At 55.2% G+C, this 21,797-nt stretch overlaps 1 protein-coding gene across 2 annotated transcripts in view; it reads left to right on the top strand.

The window, feature by feature from the left end:
* The first annotated feature begins 2,387 nt into the window (after window positions 1-2,387).
* The window catches only part of PPM1F (protein phosphatase, Mg2+/Mn2+ dependent 1F), a 26,660-nt gene continuing 7,250 nt past the window's right edge, over window positions 2,388-21,797 (top strand). The window contains exons 1-5 of one of the 2 annotated variants that reach the window (XM_034989208.1): window positions 2,388-2,469; window positions 9,378-9,624; window positions 14,091-14,242; window positions 19,177-19,379; window positions 20,001-20,189. In XM_034989208.1, coding sequence (XP_034845099.1) covers window positions 9,428-9,624; window positions 14,091-14,242; window positions 19,177-19,379; window positions 20,001-20,189 — 741 coding nt within the window. In that variant the 5' untranslated portion in view covers window positions 2,388-2,469; window positions 9,378-9,427. Of the gene's footprint in view, window positions 2,470-5,076; window positions 5,171-9,377; window positions 9,625-14,090; window positions 14,243-19,176; window positions 19,380-20,000; window positions 20,190-21,797 lie in introns of those variants that run through there. The other variant, XM_034989207.1, reaches the window with a different exon arrangement.

Raw genomic sequence — 21,797 nt, 5'->3', positions numbered from 1 at the left:
GGGGGCAGAGGTGGGAGGAAACCCAGGCTGAACGCTTTGGGAGTTCCGTGAGCTCGGCTCACCAACGCCAGGGGCGCAGCCTGGGAAGAGAGGCAGAGCTGGAAGTCAGTGGCTGGGTGGGGTGGATGACGTTGAAAGCTTCCTTTCACGAGGGTGAAAGCCAAGAGCCAGAAGCTGAGGCGTGGTGGAATGCAGACGGAGAGGGGTTGACAGAAGCCACAGGGCCCAAGTCATCTCAAAGGCAATGCCTTGGCCTAGTGCCCCTAAGGGGCCAGCTCCTGGCCAAGTGGCAGTGCCTCACTTTGCTGTCATCTCTAAGCCTTGAATGGAATCTTGAGTGCAATCAGTGCTTCAAAGAGTTGAATGTGGGCCCTCGCTGAAGAGGCCTGCAGGTGTCCCAGCTTTCACAGGCACCCCACTTCACGGTGTGGGAGGCCCTGTGCCAACCACCGCTTCACCTGTGCCCTGGTTCTCAAACTTCACCCCATGGTCACCCTGATGCCAGCATTCTGGACAGACTTTGAGAAACACTGATGCAGGGTCTCACAACGACCCCATGAGATAGCTTGGTTGCTATAGTCCCCATTTTTCTGGTAAGGAAACAGGCCCAGATGAGCTAAGGAACATGTATGTCCAAGGTAGGACAAGTTATAAGAAGTAACCTGAAGCCTTGCTTGGGGTCACCACACTGACAGGGGCCTATAGGATCCAGGAAGGTGTAAGTAGGAGAATGGCATGAGCCAGCGCCCCTCTCCCACCCTGCTTTCTCTGCCTAAATACCTCCTACCCTCCAGGCTCACGTCTACCCAAAATGGTTTCCTTTCATATCAGCCAACTGCTAGTTCTCCAAGGTTTCTTGCTTCACTGAATCCCTCCTATTAGTGAAGCATCCTAGAGACTGTGATTCCTGGAAAGGACAGAGGCCCATATGTGGGCCTGAAAGTCAAGGAGGTGGGGCTGCAGTAAGGCTGTTGAAGGCCCTTCTTCCATAAAAATGTTTTTTAATTTTTTTAAATTATACTGTACAACTGCATTAATATAAAGATGAATATATTAATATGTATTAAAACTTTTTTATCTAAAAGTTCATTTATTTCTTCTAGCTTGAAAAGAAAATGTTTTCATGGGCCTCTATAGTGGCAGAAAAATGCCCCCTCCAAAGATGTCCATGTCTTCATACCTGGAACCTGTGTTAGATTACATGGCAAAGGAGAATCAGGGTTGCAGACAGAATGTAGATTTCGCATCTCACTTTTTTTTTTTTTTTAAGATTTATCCATTTGAGAGAGAGAGCCCATGGGCGTGTGGGGGAGGGGCAGAGGGAGAGGGGGAGAGAGAGAGAATCTTCAACAGACTCCCTGCGGGGCTCGATCCCAGGACCCCTAGATCATGACCTGAGCTGAAACCAAGAGTCTGCTGCTCAACCCACTGAGCCACTCTGGCACCCCATCATCTAACTTTGCAATACTGAGATTATCCTGTCTCATCCGGGCAGCCCAATGGCATCACAAGAGTTTTTAAAAAATGGAAGAGGGAGGGGCGCCTGAGTGGCTCAGTCGTTAAGCGTCTGCCTTCCGCTCAGGTCATGATTCCAGGGTCCTGAGATGGAGCCCGGCGTCAGGCTCTCTGCTCCGCGGGAAGCCTGCTTCTCCCTCTCCCACTCCCCCTGCTTGTGTTCCCTCTCTCACTGTGTCTCTCTCTGTCAAATAAATAAAATCTTTAAAAAAAAAAAAAAGAAAAGAAAAGAAAAAAAAGTAACAGAGAATCCGAGGAGGCAGCGCGAGGACTCGTCTGGATGTTCCTGGCTTTGAAAATAGTCTTAAGAGGGCGCAAGCCAAGGAATGGGCAGTCTTTAGGAGCCGGTAAAGCAAGGGAACGGATTCCCTGCTAGAACACCCTACTGACACTTCAAACTTAGAGCCCATTTGAGACCTTCCGGGCTTCTGACCTCCAGAATTGTAAATAATAAATTTGTGTAAGTTTGTGGTAATTGTCATAGCAGCAATAAGAAACCAACACAACCGCTAAAAGTATGCTGGGCCCCAGGTACTGTGCCTCCTTGCCTGACGGCCCGCGGGCTCTGGGGCAGTCTGGGTCTGCATCCCTGCTCCGCGGCTCACCAGCTCCCTACAGCACATGTTGCTTAATGTCTGGGCGCTGTGAGGTAGGGATTGCTGTCCCCATCTACCAACCACCCAGGGCTCGAGAAGCGAGGCAATTCGCCAGTGATCACGGGTTTTGCTCCAGAACCCAGGATGTGGGCCGCGATGCCGCGCGACCCTTTGGGTGGAGCGCAGCTCTTCTCCACCTGTAATGAAAGGGCCGCGAGGCCGCCAGGGGGCAGCAGAGGCCCGACCCCGCCCGCCCGCGGTCCGACTGCGCCTGCGCGGAGCCCGCGGCGGCGGGGGACGGGAAGTGGGCGGGGCTGGCCGGGAGCGGCTCGAGGGGCCCGGAGTGGAGGAGTAGCAGGTGAGGCCCTGGGGCTCCCGGGGGGTGAGGAAGCCCGGGGCATGGGACCGGGGGGCTGACCGCGCTGGAGTGAGGCTCAGGTGGAGACCTGAGGCGTATAGGGAGGAAACGGGGCGCTGAGGAACCGGAGGGTGTGGAAAAGGGGGGCTGGGGAGGCAGGGAGGCCGAGATGGGAAGACCCAAGGGTTTCGGGGGCCGAGTGGGGGGCTGAAGAGCGGAGGGGAGCAATTGAAGACCTGAGGAACCCGAGGCAGAGAATTGAAGGGCCAGGGAGGCAAGGGTGCAGACCTGGGGGGCCAGGGGCTGGCGGGGGTGTGGCCAAGCCGAAGGCCAGGTGGGAACCGAGGGCTGTGAAGCAGAATGGATGCTGAGGGGTGACGTGCCCCCATTTGCCCGTGGCCGAGCCCCTGTTCTTAGGAGCATCTGGGCCGGGCCCACTGTCCTGACTCCTACCCCACCAGCCCCTGCACCTTTGCCGGTCCACATCTCTGCCCACGTGCCCTTACCCCATGGCCTGCCCCCATCCGTGGCCCTCGTCCAAGTGATTTAAAGCGAGTGTTTTAGTGAAAGCGAATGCTTGGGTTGCCGCACTTTAAGCCCTAGGTGTGTGAGATAGAAATCTCAGGCAGGGGGGCGCCTGGGTGGCTCAGATGGTTAAGCGTCTGCCTTCGGCTCAGGTCATGATCCCGGGTTCCTGGGATCGAGCCCCGCATCGGGCTCCTGGCTCGGCCGGGAGTCTGCTTCTCCCTCTCCCTCTGCCTCTCCCACTGCTCATGCTCTCTCTCTCTCTCTCTGTATCTCTGTGTCTCAAATGAATACATAAAATCTTTAAAAAAAAAAAAAAAAAAGAATTCTCAGGCAGGGAGGTGATGGACTCCACCACTGGGAGCTGTGTGACCTCAGGCAAGCCTCTTAACCTCTCTGCAGTAGGGAGGGAGAAAAGGCACCTGATTGTAGAGATTTTAATGCAGGGCCTAACACATAGCCAGGACTAGTTGATGGTGATGGACTCCTCCCCCACAGCCTTCCACCCAGCGGGACACATGGCCTGAGTGACACATGTCCTCATGGTATTTCCTGGGGCAAGTCCTGTGGGCTGAGCTGTACTCCCACCATGGGAGATAGAATGTAAGGCCAGCACTCTGAGGTCACACTTCTGGCCTTTTTTTTTTTTTAAGATTTATTTATTTCAGAGAGAGAGAGAGAAACCCCAGCAGACTCCCCGCTGAGCATAGAACCCGGCTTGGATCTCACAACCCCCGAGATCACGACCCCAGCCGAAACCAAGAGTCGGTCGCTCAACCGACTGCGCCACAAGGCGCCCCTCACTCCTGGCCTTTATGCCCATATCTGGCCTATCGTCACATCTCAGTCTTTTCCTCCTATAACCAAACTGGAAATGACAAAAGGCATCAGAAGACCTCATGTGAGTCCGGCTTTGCCATTTCCTACCTTTGTGACCCTAGGCGGGTAGCTTACCCTCCCCGAGCCTATTTCTTCATCCGCAATGTGGCCTGACAGCCTGTACTTCTTGGAATTGTTGTGCAAGAGGTAACAAAACAAATGCCACTTTGAATACCACTTTGAAAGCTGTAAAGCTCCATACAAGTTCATTTGTAGAATTCCTTTGAGATGTTGCCTGCGGCGGCCATCCCTGTGTTTAAAACCTTTCTCCTCCGATCACTGTTCTCCACAGGCTATCTTAACTTCCTCTTGGAAGGTGCCAGGCCTCAGGCTGCTTATCTCAGCCACACCACCCACTGGCAGAGGCAGAAGGCAGCCCCCGTCTTCCCTCCACCATCGCACTGGCCAGACACCATATGCACAGAGGGCCACACTAATGCCTGAGAGGACAGGGGTGGGCTTCCTGACTCGGAGCATCTAGTGAGAAAGTCAAGCCTGTAGACTTGCACCCAACCACAGCAATGTGAATGTACTTAATGCCACAGAACTGGAGACGGAAAAATGGGCAGAACGATAAATGACGTGTCCCATGTATTTTGCCCTACTTTTTTTTTTTTTTAAAGAAAAAAGATACGTGTGTAGGAAAAGCTCTGGAAAATTGATGCCATATTCTTCCCAGTGGTTACTTATGAACAAATAAGATTCTCCATTTACAGAGAAGTTTTTAAGAAGGAAGGCAACACTGTTGTAATGATGATGCAGTTTCCTTTCTTAAGGATTACTGTTTTTTGCTGTATTTTTTGCTGTACTCCTGGGTTCTGAAGTCGAGCAGGACTCTCAACAAGTATTTTGTCCCTACCATCTAGAACAAGGCAGGTGGGGTGCCTGGGTGGCTCAGTCGGTTAAGCAGCCAACTCTGGATTTTGGCTCGGGTCATGATCTCAGTCCTGAGATCTAGCCCTGGGTTGGGCTCTGCACTCAGTGGGGAGACTGCTTGAGGATTCTCTCACTCTCTCCCTCTCCCCCTCCACCTGCTCATGCACGTGCTCTCTCTCTCTCAAGTAAATAAATGAATCTTTTTTAAAAAATCAAGAAAAAGGCAGTTGTACAAATGTGCGTTAGTTGAGCTTATGAGTCAAAACTGATAAACTAGAAGAAAATAAATATTTTTTCTTTGGGATCTAGCACATGGAAGACAGTGTGCTGGACCCCAGAGGTGTGACAGCTCAGCAGAGCTTGGATCGGAGTGGGGGGGCCCAAAATGGAATGCCACAAGGCAAGGCACAGGAGCACAGAGGTGAGGAGCAGGAACAGGGTGATCGGCGTAGAGATGAAAGAAGAGGCCACAAGAGACTGAATCCCCAAGCTGGTGACCAGTGGGGGGTGGGCGGGTGACTCCCCAGCAGGCGTGAACCCCACCAAGGGACTTCGAACAAGTTGCTTGGTTCTTTTGCTGTTACCCCCCGCACCCCGCTGCCCCCACCTGTCGTGACCCCCACGTGGGGATAATGACAACAGGTTGCCGGGAGGTGGAAAGAGAAGTAGCAGGAAGAGTGCCGTGGGCGCTGGCAGCCGAGGGCCCCTGGCGGGTATTGCCTGGCAGCTGAGGAGCAGTGCAGAGAGGCAGCATTCCAGGAGCTGGGAGGCCCCGGGCCCTGGGCCACGTTTGGCCTGTCTGGTGGCAGGTGACAAGGGGGCTGGCAGCCCAGTGTTCCTCCCCTGCCCACCCCCAGTCCTTGATGACTCACCCAGACTCAACGAGTCCCCCTTCCCAGCACCCCTCAGCACTGCATCCAGCTGGACACCCTGCACCCAGCTCTGCCTCATCTCCCACCACCTTATCCTGCTTTCTAGCCCTGAGACCCTGTCCGCCCCTGGTGGGCCGGCAAGAGCTCAGGATCACGGCACAGTCCCCTGCCCCTCCTGGCACCGGGGCTGTCTTGTGGGAGGGCCCCTTTTGCCTTGGGAATCCCTCCCTCCTGCCCAGTTCCTGCCTTTATCTGTAGGCCCCGGGCTCCTGGGAGCAAGATTGTTTTGCTCCTCTCTGTATGGCCTATATCACAGATTCAGAGTTTGTTGGAAAAAAGAAGGGCAAGGAAGGAATTTTTTTTTTTTTTAAGATTTTATTTATTTATTTATTTGAGAGAGAGAGAAAGCACATGAGAGGGGGGAGGATCAGAGAGAGAAGCAGACTCCCTGCTGAGCTGGGAGCTGGATGCGGGACTCAATCCTGGGACTCCAGGATCAAGACCTGAGCCAAAGGCAGTCGCTTAACCAACTGAGCCACCTAGGCACCCTGGAAGGAACTTACTCTTGTCTTTTTCCCCAGCTGGGCCCCAGAGAAGGAAAGCCATGTCCTGGTTCCTCTCCTTGCCCCTCGCCTCAGCCTGCTGATGTAGAAACCAGCCTGTTTGGTCCTCAGCCGGCAGGATGGCTCTGGGCCACCCGCCTGTCTAGCAGAGGGCGGCTGGCACAGGCCCTGAGGATAAGGCAGCCCGCACCCTGGCAGATGCAGGCCAAGCATGCACACAAGCACTGTCACGCCCGCGCCGCCTGCCCTCTCCCTCCCCACCCCCGTGCCCCCCTCCCCCGACCCTATTCAGCAGGCATGTCACAGGCTGCCCTCAGGGCCTGTGCCCAATTCTGGGCACGGGTCAGTGGGCACAGGGCAGAGTACTGAGGCAGCAATGCGGAGAGGAGGGGCCCCGACCCCCAGGGAAAGGGGCAGACTTGGGGGTTAGGGGGAGCTCCAGGCACAGAAAACAGCATCCCCCCCACAAAAAAAAAAAACAGTATCCCTAGGAGGTACCCGCATTCCAAAATGCCAAGCAGACGCCACCAGCAAGTGAGGACGCAGGCGAAGGGTCTCGCATTCTGTGCTTTATGCTGGGGGCCAGGGTTTCTCAAGCAGGGCCCTCCTGTGCACTCTGGGGAGGTCGGTGAGCTAGCCCTCCTCTCGTTTAGGTCCCAATCATAGACTGAACATGGGAGCGCGTGCACCGCCGAAGATTTCAGTGCCTGTAGAGCATTATTTCTGGGCTCAGATGGGCTCAGGACTTGCAGGGAGCCAGGCAGCATTTCCTGACCCCAGGCGCCGGGTGTTGCTTGAGGGCAGTTCTGCATTATTCACATTTCTCTCCCCTAAGCAACAGGCCAGAGCTGTTCCCTAGCAGAGGAAGTGGCTTGGCCTCTTTCTCTGCGGAAGGGTGTCGGAGCCTGCTGGGAAATTCACACCATCTTCTTGTTTTTCTCTGGCTTGCTTCTTGGGCAGCCTGCCTTCTCCCCAGGTGATCCTTACCACCCCCGGTGAGGCTCCCAGCCTTTTCGGATCTCCCCATTTCACAAAGTCTTACCCTTGTGGTCATGATTCGGTTGTCCAACCTGCTCTTGTCCTAATTTCTGCTTCTTTATTTTACCCTCTTTATCTTTTTACCTGTTCACCTTTTGTAACCTGGGGCTGCATTGTATTTACTTCTACTGATAAGTAAGCATGGAGGATAGCAGTGATTTTAAATCTGTCCCCATAACCTTCCCTCATAAGTGCCCTAATTTCTGTATTATTTCTGTGTCTGCTTTAAAAAGTCAACTTTTGACAGGGCCCTGAAAGAGAGATTTTGTGGGTTTGTTGTTGTTGTCGTTTTTCATTTACCCTCCTCGTCACTTGCAAGTCCTTCCCAGATTAGACATTTAACTTTCCCTTTCCCCTTCACCCCATGCTCTTCTTGTGGTTTTTTTTTTTTTTTTTTTTCTTTATTCTGCCACAGACTTGTGCTGAGTTAGTGACTCTGGACAAGGGCAGCCGTGCCCATGGTGTGGGTGCTAGGCCGGCTCTCATCCCTCCCCTCGGAGGCAGGTCCCTTCAGCCTCCAATTGCCAACCCCTGTCCACTGCTGTCCTCCAGTAACATCTGCAGGCATGAGGAATTCCAGAAGAGTCTCTCCTGTGCCTTCTCCCTGCCTGCGCTCATCACAACCGGGAAGGCCTCAGGGAGGGGATGGACTGTGAAATTGCTCCCCACATTCTCTGCCTGCAACTTGGGATTGGACCCTCGAGTCAAGCTGTTACTGCTCCCAAAGCAAGCTTCCCAGTTGGGTGTTATGGAGGCCCTGGGGGTGCCCCAGCCCTGGGAAGGCTCAGAGAGAACAGGCTCCAGCTGGAGGGGAATGGGCGAGACAAGGGCCTGTGCTCGGCGTTGGTGGCCAGGGGGTGGCACACCTGGGTGTGGGGTAGGAAGTGGGCCCTAGAGAGCGAATGGGGGAGGGTGTATGCTAGAAGAGAGATGCTCTGGGACCATTTGGGTCTGGAGGGCTGAACAGGAGAGGTAGGAGTCCAGGCGGGTTGTTCAGGAGTCTGACAGACAGGCCTCCGCTGGCCCATGAACCCAGGGAGGCAGGGTGAGGGAAGAGGGTGGGCAGGTGGTGTGTGGAGGTCCTGAGCTGGGGGAGAGGAACTGGAGGGCCACCTTGGGGAGGAGGATGGGGCGGGAGCCAGGTGTGAGTGAGGCTGTCGTGGGAGAAGAGCTGGGTGGGATGGTGATGAGTATGGGCTCCAGAATCCTTCCTCCACTCTCAAACCGCTGCCCCTCTCCCAGCCTCAGTGTTCCCATCTGTGAAATGGGGGCTCGTCCTGGCTCCCAGGGTTGTTATGGGCAATGCACAGGGCCTGGCAGCTAGTAAGCCCTTAGCCTTCCTGAGGACGGGGGAGGAAGAGCCTGAGAGGTGGGAGCCAGTGCCCAGGGCAGTGGGGTCATTGGCCTGGGCTGTCCCTGGTGCCTCTCCTTCAGCCGGGACTCAGGAGGCCCAGGACTCTTCCTGTTGGAGAGGACACATCACAGGTGTCCCCAACTTTCCTGGCTTCTCTCCTGCCCACGCCCTGGGGTGCCCTGCAGCCTCTGGGGTCCCTTCCTACTCCCCCTCTTGTCCACATCCAAAACATCCCAGGACCAGTGCCGGCACCACCCTGGCCCTTCTTTTTCTTTCCTTGACAGGCATCCCTTCTCCCCACTAGGCTCACAGACGTGATGGCATCACTTCCTCACCTTCTGGCTGTTGAGGTCCCGGGGTCAGGTTGAACCCCTTTACCTGCTGTGTTTTCCTGCCTCAATGGCCTGGCCCTGGTGTCCCCCCCTCCTAACCGCCTTTGTCTACACCAGCCATCCCCTACCGGGAACAAGCCTGCCTTCTCTGTCACTTCTCCTTCAGGGCATCCATGTGGCCCCTGATCCCAGCTCTGTCTCCTGAAGCCACTTCTCTTGGGCTTCCGAGTGCCCCCTCTTAGAGCTGTGTCAGGACACTGACCAGGGTTGTTCCTCCCCCTTACTTGGGTCCCCTGAACTCTGTGAGGCCAGTGGCCCTGCCGTTCTGCCTTGAGGCCCTGGGCTTGGCGTGGCACCTGCTGCATGATGCTTCGAGGTGAAGGAGAGAAAGCAAGGCACCGCACACTCAGCACTGTGGGGTGAGGGCACCGATCCCCATGTGTTTTCTGACCCTCGCGTCTCTCCTTAGAGCAAAGACCACCCGGAATCCCAGCAGAGACCTCCCGGGATGCTCTGGGCATGGCCTCTCGAGCCCCCCAGCAGAGCAGCCAGCTGGCAGAGGAGATCCCAGGCTTCCTGGACGCCTTCCTCTGCGACTTCCCAGCGCCGCTGAGCCTAGAGAGCCCTGTGCCATGGAAGCTCCCGGGGACAGTGCTGAGCCAGGAGGAGGTGGAGGGCGAGCTGGCCGAGCTGGTGATGGGCTTCCTGAGCAGCAGGTAGGAGGCAGACCTGCCAGGAGGGGACAGCACGGGCCGGGAGCAAGGGGCTTGGCACGTGCCACCGGCTGAACTTGACCGCAACTCCCGCTCACCCCACATGCCCTGTCCTGTGCCAGTTATGCTCCCTAATGACATCCCCGTGACAGGGCCGCATCACTTCCCCAGGGCTGCCGTCACAAAGTAGCCCGGATTGTCTCATAGTTCTGGAGGCCAAAGGTCAGAGATCAGGGTGTCGGCAGGGTCGAGCTCCCTCAAAGGCTGTGGAGAATTGGTTCCAGGCCTTTCTCTCAGCTGCCAGTGTTGCCAGCAGTCCTTGGGGTTCCTTGGCTTGTAGAGGCATCCCTGCAGCCTGGCCTTCTTGTCACATGGCATCTGCCCTGCACGTCTGTGTCTTCACGTGGCATTCCCTCCCTGTTTAGGTCTCTTCTCTTGTAAGGACACCAGTCCTATGAGATTGAGGGCCAGTATGACCTCATCTTACACCTGCAAAGACCCTAATTCCACATTCTGAGCAGGTTAGGACTTTTCAGTATATCTTTTGGGGGGACACAGTCCAACCCATGACAGGCGCAGTCAATCCTGTTTCTGTCTCATTTCACAAATTGGGAGGCAGAGGCCTCAGGGTGGGGGCAGGGCCAGGCCATGTGCCCCTAGTCAAATGACCCAAGAGGTGATGGTGCTGTCCCCTGTTCCCAGGCCAGGCAGCTGAGGCACAGAGGTGAGACTTGAAGGGAGAAAGCAATAGACAGTAAAGGCTAGCGGCCCATGCAGCGTCTGCGTGAACCTCATCCCTCCCCAGGGGCCGGGCCCACAGTCCCTAGTCACTGTGTCACCCCTAAAGTCAGACCATGCCCCCAGCCTCAGTATCCTGGCATTTTAGTGTTCCCAAGCATGCTTCGAGCCAGCTCGATCCCTGCACACACACCCCAAGGGCCTGCTTGCTAGGATCCAACAGAGTTAATGACTTTTACCCCGTACAGTATGGGAGCCCAGGTCACTGAGCATGAAGGTCGGTGTGAGCTGGCCTGGTCCATCCTGACAGCCCCACGGCCCCACAGAGCTCAGGAGGACATGCCCAGTGACCATGTCCCTTTAGGGTGTGGCATGTGCAGAGGGTGTTACTGGCCTGTTTTGTTCTGCGTTGAGGAAATATTTTAGAGGCAGGTGGCATAAGGCGAGTCGGTGGAACAGAATAGGTCAGAGTTGCTGGATGTGGGGGAGGGGAGGGGAGGGCTCCCAGGGCTCTGCCTACCTCAGGGCCCGGGGCCGCAGGGTCTGTCCCACCGGCAGCCACTGGGCCTCCTGTGGGGGCTTTAGGGGCGGTGGGAGGAATTGCAGGCCTGGGAGGATTGGTGCCTATCTGCCCCTATGCGCGAGCCCAGAGCCCGGGGAGAGTGAGAGCACCCAGCATAAAGCCTGCTGTGTTGGAGATGACCTGTCCGCGGGGAGAGAGAGGAAGTGACCTGGGGACGGAGGCAGGAGAGCCCCAGGCTGGTGGCTCAGAGTCAGAAGAGGGCAAGCTGGGTGCCTGGGTGGCTCAGATCGTTAGGCATCTGCCTTCGGCTCAGGTCATGATCCCAGGGTCCTGGGATCGAGTCCTGCGTCAGGCTCCCTGCTCGGAAGGGGGCCTGCTTCTTCCTCTCCCTCTGCTGCTCCCCCTGCTTGTGCTCTTTCGCTCTCTCTGTCAAATAAATAAAATCTTAAAAAAAAAAAAAAAGAACTTAACTACATCATAGCAATAACAATTAAAAAAAAAAAGAAGAAGAAGAGGGCAAGCTATAGGGCCAAGCCTGGGAGGGCCACCAGGGTAAGCAGTCAGTCCACTGGTGGGGGGAGGAGAAGGCAGAGGAGTGACATGCCCAGAGGGGCAGGATCCCAGAAGGTGGGGCTGGTTTTGCTCCATGGAAGTGGAGATGGAAGCAGGTGAGGAGGAGGAGGGTGGCCAAGCAGGAGCAGGTGACCGGCCCTCCTGCCCAGGGAGGGGCCTGAGCTTTAGAAGTCGGGGGCCTGACTAGAGGGGTGTGATGGGTGCAGGGCCTTGGGTGTGAGCGGGTTTTAGTTATGTTGGAGGGCAGGTGTCTAGGCTACACGTAGGAGAAAAGCAGGACTTGCTTGAGGTGACGGGGCATGCCCATGAGGCCCTGGTGGTAGGCCCTGGGCTCAGGCATTGAATAGGCACCCTGTTAATTAGCAGGATGGTGGAGCAGGCCTGAGACTATTAGCCATGAGGGAGAGGCCAAGGGTCATGGCCCCCATCAACTTCCTAACAAATCCATCTTAAAACACCTTTAAAACATAATATTTTAAAGTGTATTTTCTACTCATCTTGATGGATTTGTTTTCAGTTCCTTTTGTTCTTTTCTTGTATTTCTTCCCTGTGCAGACACAGTGTTCATACGTGTGATCACGTGTTGTCTACTCTGGGTCTGACTGTCAGGAGCACCCTCACAGACGTTCCTCACAGCTCCCTGGCCGCTCCTGTCCCTGTCCCCTGCTTCCCATCCCTGCGGCTGGCGTGTAGGCCCCTGGGCGCACGGGGCCCCAAGCATAGTGGTGCACGGTGTTTTCTCAGATTGTAAATGGTGTCCTCCATGAGACTGTTGGGAAGTCAGATCACCAAGTTCAAGGGTGCAGTGATTTACGTCCTGTCTTCCCCCTTGTTGTGAGCGGTTTTGTGTCCCATCTCAGGTCCCCGAGCAATGCACACCTTATGCTATAATTATTCTTCTGCATTTTCATCTCGGCTGCTATGCAGCAAACTTGAAAACCCCAGAGCAGGTGGAACTAGAGTGTTTCTTGGGTACCTGGGCCTTGCACCCACCTTCTGTTCACTGCAGCATCTTCTGGAGTCTTTAAGAGCCCTGACTGCTGCAGGGCCTGAGTGCCTGGAGGGTGTATGGGGGCTGGGGTGGGGGGTAGCCCCTGGATGGGGAGGGAGGGAGCATCCAGGAAGCGAGGCCTATGGCCTGAGGCCAGGCATTGTCTGTGTTCCCCAGGCCGGAAGCTGCTTCCTGGCCCCAGTGACCTTTGCAGGCCTGCAGGAATCTACGGCACCACCTCCCCAGGAGCAAAGAGAACAGCGCCCCTTCTCCCTGCTGTGAAAAAGGAAAACCCAGTGGTTAGCAGGAAATCCCCAAATGGCAGGGGAACTCATTTCTCATGTCTTAGCTGGTTGTTTTTCAAAGGCGGTTCCAGAGGCCTCTCCCCTGAGTCACCCTCTCATTTTAAAAAATCAAAGATTCATCCCTGTAAATTCCTGAGACCATCTATAGACACACCGTGGATGCCCAGCCCCCAAAGGGAAGTGACCCATTTGCCTGGCTGTTGGGAGGTCCTTGCCCTCAGGGAAAAGCCAGGTGTGTCTGCCCAGTGGAGAATCACTGGCTACCCTGGGCGTGGGCCCCCAGCCCTTGAGGACAGACACATTGTCTGGCCTATGAAGGGTTCCCACTGGTGGGGAGGCAGATTCCAGGGTCTGGATGCATCGAGAGGTATAGGGGCAGCAGAGGAATGGACCCCTTATGCGCAGGGGAGCCAGGGAGGGCTTTCCATGGACGTAGTGTGGGAAGGACTGCAGGCCAAACAGCTTAAACAAAAATGTGTTGTCTCAGAGTTTTGGAGGCTGGAAGTCCAGGATCAGGGTGGATCTGACGTAGGGCTGGTTACTTCTGGTGATTTCTGGCTCATCACCCCACCTTCTGCCTTCATCTTCACATACAGTTCCCCCCTGTGTGCATCTGTGTCTGAATGTCCCCCTTTAAAAAAAAAAAAAAGATTTATTTATTTGTCAGAGAGAGAGCGCACCCAAGTAGGGGGAGATGCAGAGGGAAAAGCAGACTCCCGCTGAGCAGGGAGCCCGATGCAGGGCTCGATCCCAGGACCCCGTGATCATGACCTGAGCCGAAGGCAGGCCCTTAGCCGACTGAGCCACCCAGGTGCCCCCTGAATGTCCCCTTTTTATAAGGACACCGGTGTTGGATTAGGGACCCACCCTCCTCCTGTACGACCTCACTACAACTAATTGCATCTGTTCCTAAATCAGGTCACATTCTGAGACACTGGCAGCTAGAACTTCAACATACGAATTTTGAGGGACACAATTCAACCCATAAGACTCCTGACACTCTAGAGGGCCCCAGCTGGTATTGGTGGCCAGCTGTCATCGGGCTGGACGTTGGGCAGTGTGTGCAGCCCGGCCATGGGGGCCAGCAGACACATCTTCTCCCCACCACCAGCCCCCCACCCACGTTTGGTGTAGCTCAGGACCTGTCCCATCCAGCTCCCCGAGGCCCAGAGGCCGATCTGCTTGCTGCCGCACGTTGTGGCACAAGCAGTCATCGCCTCCTCCGGGAGGGCCTCCTTGAGCAGAAAGGGGTTCTCCATCTGGAGCATTCGGGGAGGCACTGGTGTATTAGCTTCTGCCGAGGTGCCAGCCCCACTTCACTCCTTGTTCCTGTCCCCAGGAGCGCCCCGCCACCACTTGCTTCATCTCTGGCCCACGAGGCAGTTTCCCGGCTGCTACAGACGGACCTTTCTGAGTTTAGGAAGTTGCCAGGGCAGGAGGAGGAGGAAGAGGAGGAAGATGACGACAAGGAAGAGAAGGCCCCTGTGACCTGTGAGTTCTCTTCCCTCTCTGGCCCGGAGGCTTAGCAGGCGACAGACTCACCCGCCAGATGAGGGACGGGGTGGGGGTGAGGGGGTGGTGCCTTTCCTGGTTTGCTGGTGGAAGGGCGGTCGTGGGCAGCATGTGGCTGAGGGCCAAGGAAGGGCAGCGGCCACGCGTGCTCCTGACGGTGCGGCGGGGTCAGGATGCAGAAAGAGCGCCCACTCCAGCATCAGGTCGGCAGGGGGAGCGCAGCCGCCGTCTCCCTGAGCTTCCGAACTGCCCAGGAAATGAATAATGCTTTTCCCGTTCTACATGGGAGGAGGCTGAGGTGGCACCTTGGTCGCCCACTTGCTCTTCTGCCTCAGCTGACACTGCTTCAGGGTGGCGTGGGAGTCAGGAGGGTGATGTGTGCACGGCTCCTGGGGGCGGCTTCAGGGTCCAGCTGGTAGAAAATGCCAGCACTTGGGCCTGTTCCCCGGGCTGATCCAACTCAGGACCCCGTCAGATGGGGGCTCCACGGCATCTGAGGGCTAGCTTGGGGAGGGGCCGAAGGGGCCTGTGGGTCGGCCTCCTCCTGGGATACTGGTTAGCAGGGCGCACCCCAAGCCACCCGGCACAGCCAGGGGAACCCAGGAATGGGCAGTGAACCCCTTCATAAAAAGTCAGGGCTCTTACTTTGCATATCTTTCTTTCACTTTCCTAATACAGTAGGCTCCCCTCATCTGAGGGGGATGCATTTTAAGACCCCCAGGGGATGCCTGAAACCGCAGATGGTACCAAACCCTATATATACTGCATTTTTTCCTATACATGCGTACCTATGATAAACTTTAATTTATAAACTAAGCACAGTAAGAGATTAACAATAACTGATACTAAAATAACGATATACTGTAATAAAAGTTATATGAAGGTGGTCCTCTCTATCAATATCTTAGTGTACTGTACTCACCCTTTTTCTGGTGATGATGTGAGATGGTAAAATGCCTGCGTGATCTGATAAGATGAAGTGAGGTGAGTGACGCAGGCTTTACAGTGTAGCGTTGGGCTACTGTTGACCTTCCGACAGTACAAATGGGATGACCCCGTTTCCAGACCGCAGTTGACCGCCTTGTGCCCGAAACCCCGGAAAGCGAAATCTTGGATCTGGGGGGACTACTGTACAATTTGTTGATTTGGTCCCTTTATATTTTGCATATGATTACTTCCATCTTGTCCCATATTTGTTATCTATGTTCCTTTAAGCTTAGCACGAGAGCGAGCGGTGAGGGCAAAGCAAGGAACAGGGGGGGGGTGGGCTGGGAGACAAACCCACACAGCCCCTCACTTCAGCACATGCTGAGTTCTCGTCCGTGTCCCCGGCCTTTTCCGTGGCTCCCTGCCCACATTCCATTCCAGCACGGCCTCGCATTCCTGCCTGGGAGGTGCGGGAGACAGTGGCCCACAGTGACAGGCAGCTATTGTCCTCCTCAGAGCCCCACAAAGGGAGCGCGCCGCCCCAGAGTCCCGGCGGGAAACCAGCGCCACCTGCTGGCGGGAAGGCCCCGGGCGGTGGCTGACGCCCGCCGAGCCCTACCCCTGGGGGCGCCTGCAGGCCAGGGAAGGGGGGAGGAAATCACAGCCTGCCCCCGCCTGCCGTGCAGGCCTGGGCTCGCAGCCTTGATCAGCTGTCCCTGTCACTGGAGCAGAACATAGTAAAGTCTATCATCTCGAAGCCCTTCTTGCAAAATTGGCTTCCCGGCAGGTGATAAAAGCACCACTGCTCAAGGACAGAGATATGACTAAGACCTCTCTGTGGCTGGGTCATGGGGAAACACCAGCTGGCTCCTCTCCAGTAGGCTGGACCTGTGGGCGCCAGGGTGAGGCTCTCAGCCTGGAAAGCAGGCATCTTCTGCTGGCGGCATCAGGAGTCAGTGAGCGGCCGATTCTCCCGTTGCTTATCCATTGCTTATCATTGTCAGTGGTAATTGCTTTTGCTCAAGCCGAAATTCAAGTTCAAACGTGTTGAAGGAAATGGTAGCACAACCTAAGGCAAGAGAGTACGCGGCACCCTGTGCCTCCCTGGGCGTCTCAGGCCTAATAAAAGCAGAGCCCAGGGCGCCTGGGTGGCTCAGTCGGTTAAGCCTCTGCCTTCAGCTCAGGTCGTGATCCTGGGGTCCTGGGATCGAGCCCCGAATCAGGCTCCTTGCTCGGCAGGGAGCCCACTTCTCCCTCTGCCTGCCATGCCCCCTGCTTGTGCTTGCTCGCTCGCTCTCTCTCTCTGACAAATAAATAAATAAAATCTTTAAAAAAAAAAGCAGAGCCCAGAGGGAGGGGGAAGGAACCCAGCAGCCCAGATAGTCTTCTGAGCACAGCCGTCTACAGCGGAGAGGAGGCTAGGGAGGCAGTGCTGTGCCGTCCAGCTGAATGAGGGGTCTCTGACTTGTTGGCAGGGGATGCACTGGGCCAAGCTCGTGTGGACCTGTCTTCCCGGAGCTAAGCCTTCCTGTACCCACAGCCCCTCAGGCCAGCCCAGCTGGTCTCCCACTTCTTGCCAAACACCTGCATGGCGTCTGTGTCCTGGATGTGCTGGCGGTGGCCAATTCTAGACACACACACCTCGCCTTCACGTGTGGAATCCCTCGACATGTCTTCCATGGCCTCTCATGCTCACAGACCCTCTCTGCCTTCCCTGGCCTCTGCCCTTCTCTTTTTCTTCTGCGGCCTTCACCTTTGGGCAGGAGCTCTTCCTTCTCCAACACCCCCGCCAAGTCCTTCAAGTGTGGCCTGCGACTCTCCTCAGAGTCTGCCCTTGAACACCCCTCCGAGGCGACGGGCCCTGACTCACCTGTGCCAACTTCATGCACCCTGGTCAGCAAGAGTCCCAGGAGGGTTTTGTGTGTGGAAATGGCCTGAGCCTCTGAGGCACACCACCCGAGGATTCCTTGGGACCTGTCCATTGTTAGTTCCTTGGTTAGCTTTTCTTTAGAAGGCAGGTTTAGGTAGGATTTGGGGGGGGGGGTGTTGTAGGGGCTGTTACCTGTTGTTGTGTAACAAATTCCTCCTGAAATTTAGTGGGTTAAAATGAACATTTATTATCCCATAGTTTCTGTGGGTCTGGAATTTGGGAGCTGCTGAGCTGGTGGTTCTGTCCCAGGGTCTCTCATGGGATCGTGGTCCTGAGCTTGTGGCCAGTGGGGCGGAGGTTCCATTTCCAAGGGGTTCGGTCACTTGGCTGTTAGCAGGAGGCCTCAGTCCCTCCCCGTGTGGACCCTCCACGGGGCCGCTTGGGTGTCCTCACACCATGGCAGCTGCTTCCCTCGGGGCCAGTGACTCACCAGGAGACGAAGAGAGAGAGAGACAGAGACAGACAGGGAGGGAGAGAGAGCGTGCCAGGTGGGAGCCGCAGTGCCTCTTAGGAAGCAGCAAATGGTCACTTCCAGTCGATTCTGTTTATTAGGAGCAGGTCCCTAAGGCCCATGCTCAAGGGGAGGGAACTGGGCTCCCAATCAGGCATCAAAGAATAATGGACATATTTTGAAACCATCACCTGGGGCTAACAGTTGTGATGGAAAATTGAGAAAACACCAAAAAAGTATTCTTAAGGAAAAACATCACCCGTGGAGCCCCACCTGCAGACACCCACTGCTGACATTTTGATTGTATGCTTTTCCTGCCTTTAATTTTCTGGTCCAAGCAGTTGAAGGCCTTTTCAGGTCCTCATGATCAAACTGTGTGTGGGATTTTCTGTTCTCTTTTAGTGACATTTTTTTCCTTAATGTTTTTTCCTTAATATTGTGACATAGCATTTTACATGCTCACGCACTCTTTAGAAGCCCGTTTTTGTTTTACCCTTTAATTTTTTTCCATTAAGCTTTGAGATAACTGTAGGCTCTCATGCTGTTGCAAGAAATAACACAGAGGAATTCTACGTATCCTTTACCCAGTTCCCCCAACGGTAATGTCTTAAAAAACTATAGTAAACTATCGCGACCAGGATCTTGACATAGTCAAGATATAGAACAGTTTCATCCTACAGGGATCCCTCATGTTATCCTTTGTGGTCACCCTAATGCCCCATGCTCCTGTCCCTAACCCTGACAACCATTAATCTTCTCTATTTCTATAATTCTTTCATTTCAAGAATGCCTAGAAATGGGATCATAGAGTATGTAACTTTTGGGGATAGGCTTTTTTCACTCCACATCACTCTAGGGAGATTCATCTGGGTTTCTGTAATGCGCCAGGAGCTCACTTACTCCTTCCTTCCTTCCTTCCTTCCTTCCTTCCTTCCTTCCTTCCTTCCTTCCTTCCTTCCGCGAGTAGTATTCCGTGGCATGATATACCGAAGTTTACCCGCTCGCGGGTTGAAAAACATCTGGGCCATTTCCAGTTTTTGCCTATTACAGGTGAAGCTGCTGTGAACCCTGGGGCACGCAGGGTTTTGTGCACGTGCCGTCTTAATTTCTCTGGGATAAATGCCCAGGGGTGCAGTTGCTGGGCAGTGTGGCGATTGCATGTTTAGTTGTGAAAATCATGTTTAATAGCAGCTTAATTCTTCATCAAGAGAATAGACCATAATTTACTCTGTCACTGGATACCGATTACTTCTAATTAATGTGCAATTATAAATGATTTTATACTTTGTCCTGAAATTATCTTTGAGTTTCTGGCTCTTTCCTTGGGGGTGGGCTCCCATGAGTGGAGTTGCTCACTGTGGGATGGGAGGCTCCTTCCTGTGCATATTGCCCAAGCAGACATCGCTTGGTGCCCATGACATAGGCTATCACGCATAGTTTACCGGGCTGGGAGGCTCAGAATGCCCCTGGGGCTGATGGGTTGGTGGGGCCTGTGCAGGCTTTTGGGGGCGCTGTTGGAGAGCTGCAGGGGCCCCGGGGAAGGGGGGCAGGCAGCTTGAGTGGAGCCCTGCTGCTTCCCTAACAGTTCTCTGTCATGCGCATCAGTGCTGGATGCCAAGGGCCTGGCGCAGAGTTTCTTTAACCAGCTCTGGGAAGTGTGCAGCCAGTGGCAGAAGCAGGTGCCCTTGATCGCCCGGCTTCCTCAGCGGCAGTGGCTGGTCTCCATGCACGCCATCCGGAATACGCGCCGCAAGATGGAGGACCGGCACGTGTGCCTTCCCACCTTCAACCAGCTCTTCGGCCTGTCCGTGAGTGCTCCACCTGCAGTGCTCCTCCTCCCGGGCCCCAGTCAGAACAGCCACAGAGGCCTTGTGAAGGGCGTGGGTGGGGGCACCTGGGCTTCCGAGCAGAGCTGCCAGCCAGAGCTGAGGCGGGAGTGATGCCCGTAGCTGTGCTCTGAAGGGGGCAAGGCCAAGCACGTCACAGGGAGGCTCAGAGGACCGAGTCATTGACCCAGCACTTCTGGGCCACTTTGCATTCCCAGCTGAGGGACTGAGGAAAGGGAATGATCTGCCTGAGCCTGTTAGAAGGGGAGGCCCCAGGAGTCACGTTCGCCCCAGACTCACAGTTGCTGAGTCCTGCTTTGTCTCAGGCACCAGGAGCCACCTGGTATCTTCCCTCACTTTATACTCCAGCAACTCATAACAGAAGGTGAACCGAGGCTCTGGAGGCTTGTCCTTTCCTTTTCCAAGTCTTGCCACTCCTAAGTGCTTGAGTCAGGATGACCTACCTGATGGCCAAGGCCGTGCTGATTCTCCCAGACCTACCCCACTGCGCGCCTGGGCTCCAGCCCCAGATGAGAGCCTCCGGCTAGGTGACGGCGTGGGTCAGGGCCAGGTCGGTGTGACTCCCGCTGCACTCCCCTCCAGGACCCCGTGGACCGAGCCTACTTCGCCGTGTTTGATGGTCATGGAGGGGTGGATGCCGCACGGTATGCCGCCGTGCACGTGCACACCAACGTTGCCCGCCGGCCCGAGCTGCCCACAGACCCCGCCAGAGCCCTCAGAGAAGCCTTCCGGCGCACCGATGAGATGTTTCTCTGGAAAGCCAAGCGAGAGGTGAGAACCGGTGAATGGGCCTTGCGTGCAGTGTGTGGGCCAACAGCTGTCACATTGGAGAGGCCCGGCCCCGGCCGAGGGAGAGAAATCAGAGCACTTGGTGGTGTCAGAAGGTCCCCATTAAACTCTGCTGGCCATCATGTGACTTCATTCTTACGGTACAGGGAGGCTGGTTTTTCATTTGAATAAAGGAGCGTGAAGCTTCCCTGGCCCCGCAGCAGCATGGACCTGCCCCACTCTGGTGGGGGTGCAGGCTTCCCAGGGAAGGCAGCCTGTTGTAAAATGCACCAAGGATTCTGTTTTGCTCAGATATGGCAAGATGACAGGCACAGAAGCCACCTTGAAAGGGGAGTTTGATTACTTCCAGTGCCTGAGAGGAGGCCCCAGGGTTGGTCCGGAGGCAGAGGGAGGGAGCACCATATGGCGGGGCCTTCAGGTGGCCTCACACCGAGGCCTGGGCGAGGCAGGGGGAGGCGGGGCAGGCACGTCAGGGCAAGTGGAGGATTGGATAGTTTGAATAACCTGGTTGGGCTCTGGGCTACCGGGGCTGCCCCCAGCCATCCAGGCCAGGGGAAAGAGCCTGGCGGGAGAGACAGAGGATGTGGCTGAGGACACGGGTTCAGACCAGCTCGCTCATGCAAGAAGTTTGTGCGCCTGGGGGAGACATTTGCTATCTTTAGGGACCAGCCGTCCTGGGAGGGGCATTCTCTCCACCATTAGCAAGTACCCCAGTTTGTCAGAGCATCTGAAAATAGGGGCGCCTGACTGGCCCCAACGGAAGCGCATGGGACTCTTGATCTCGGGGTTGTGAGTTTGAGCCCCATGTTGTGTGTAGAGATTACTTAAAAATTTTAAAAATCTTAAAAAATGTTTTTTTTAAAAAGAAGAAAATATTGAAAATAAAACCCATGATTAATACACGGCCCCCTCTCCCCTTGCTCACCCGGGCAGGGTCTTGGCAGGCTGCTGGTGCCTGCTGGGTGTGTTCTTTCCTCGGGAATAGTAGCCCTGTAGGGATCAGGCACTTGTTTCTGAAAGAACGCATCCAACCCCTCCTCTGTGAACTTCCCACCCACTGAACCTTACCTGCAGAACTTCCGTGGGGCCCTCCCAGCAGCCCTGCCAGGTAGCTACTAAAATTGTGTCCATTTTAGACATCGGGAAACTGAGGCCCAGAGAGCTTAACGGACCTGCCCCAGTTGACATGGCTCATCGGGAGACCTGGAAGGGGGTACAGTGTTATCAGACACTCTGAGCACAGACCCCAGCAGAAATCAGCAAAGCCAGGCCTTGCATCTTAACGGAAAACCGTATAGCATCTAGAACTGTCACATGGGAGCTCGGTGAAAAACTGACATGCCTCAGCCCCCGGGCCACCTCCCAGAGTAACAGTTCTCTGAAGCAGGTGTTCAAATTAGGTTACTATTATTTTAAGCTAGCTTTATTAACATATAATCGACACATAACAGATCACATGTATTACAAGCATACAATGTATAGTTGGTTCAATAACATGTAAAGTGTGCAGTTGGGTAGGTTTTGACATTTGTCTACAGCTGTGTAACCCTCACCACAGTAACGGACATATCCGCCATCCTTCGTTACCCC

This window comes from Mirounga leonina, unplaced genomic scaffold, assembly GCF_011800145.1.
Source record: "Mirounga leonina isolate KUSES-001 unplaced genomic scaffold, KU_Mleo_1.0 Mir_481, whole genome shotgun sequence".
Taxonomy (NCBI): Eukaryota; Metazoa; Chordata; class Mammalia; order Carnivora; family Phocidae; genus Mirounga; species Mirounga leonina.
Note: the sequence above shows the minus strand (reverse complement) of the source record. Positions and strands in the feature narration are given on the sequence as shown.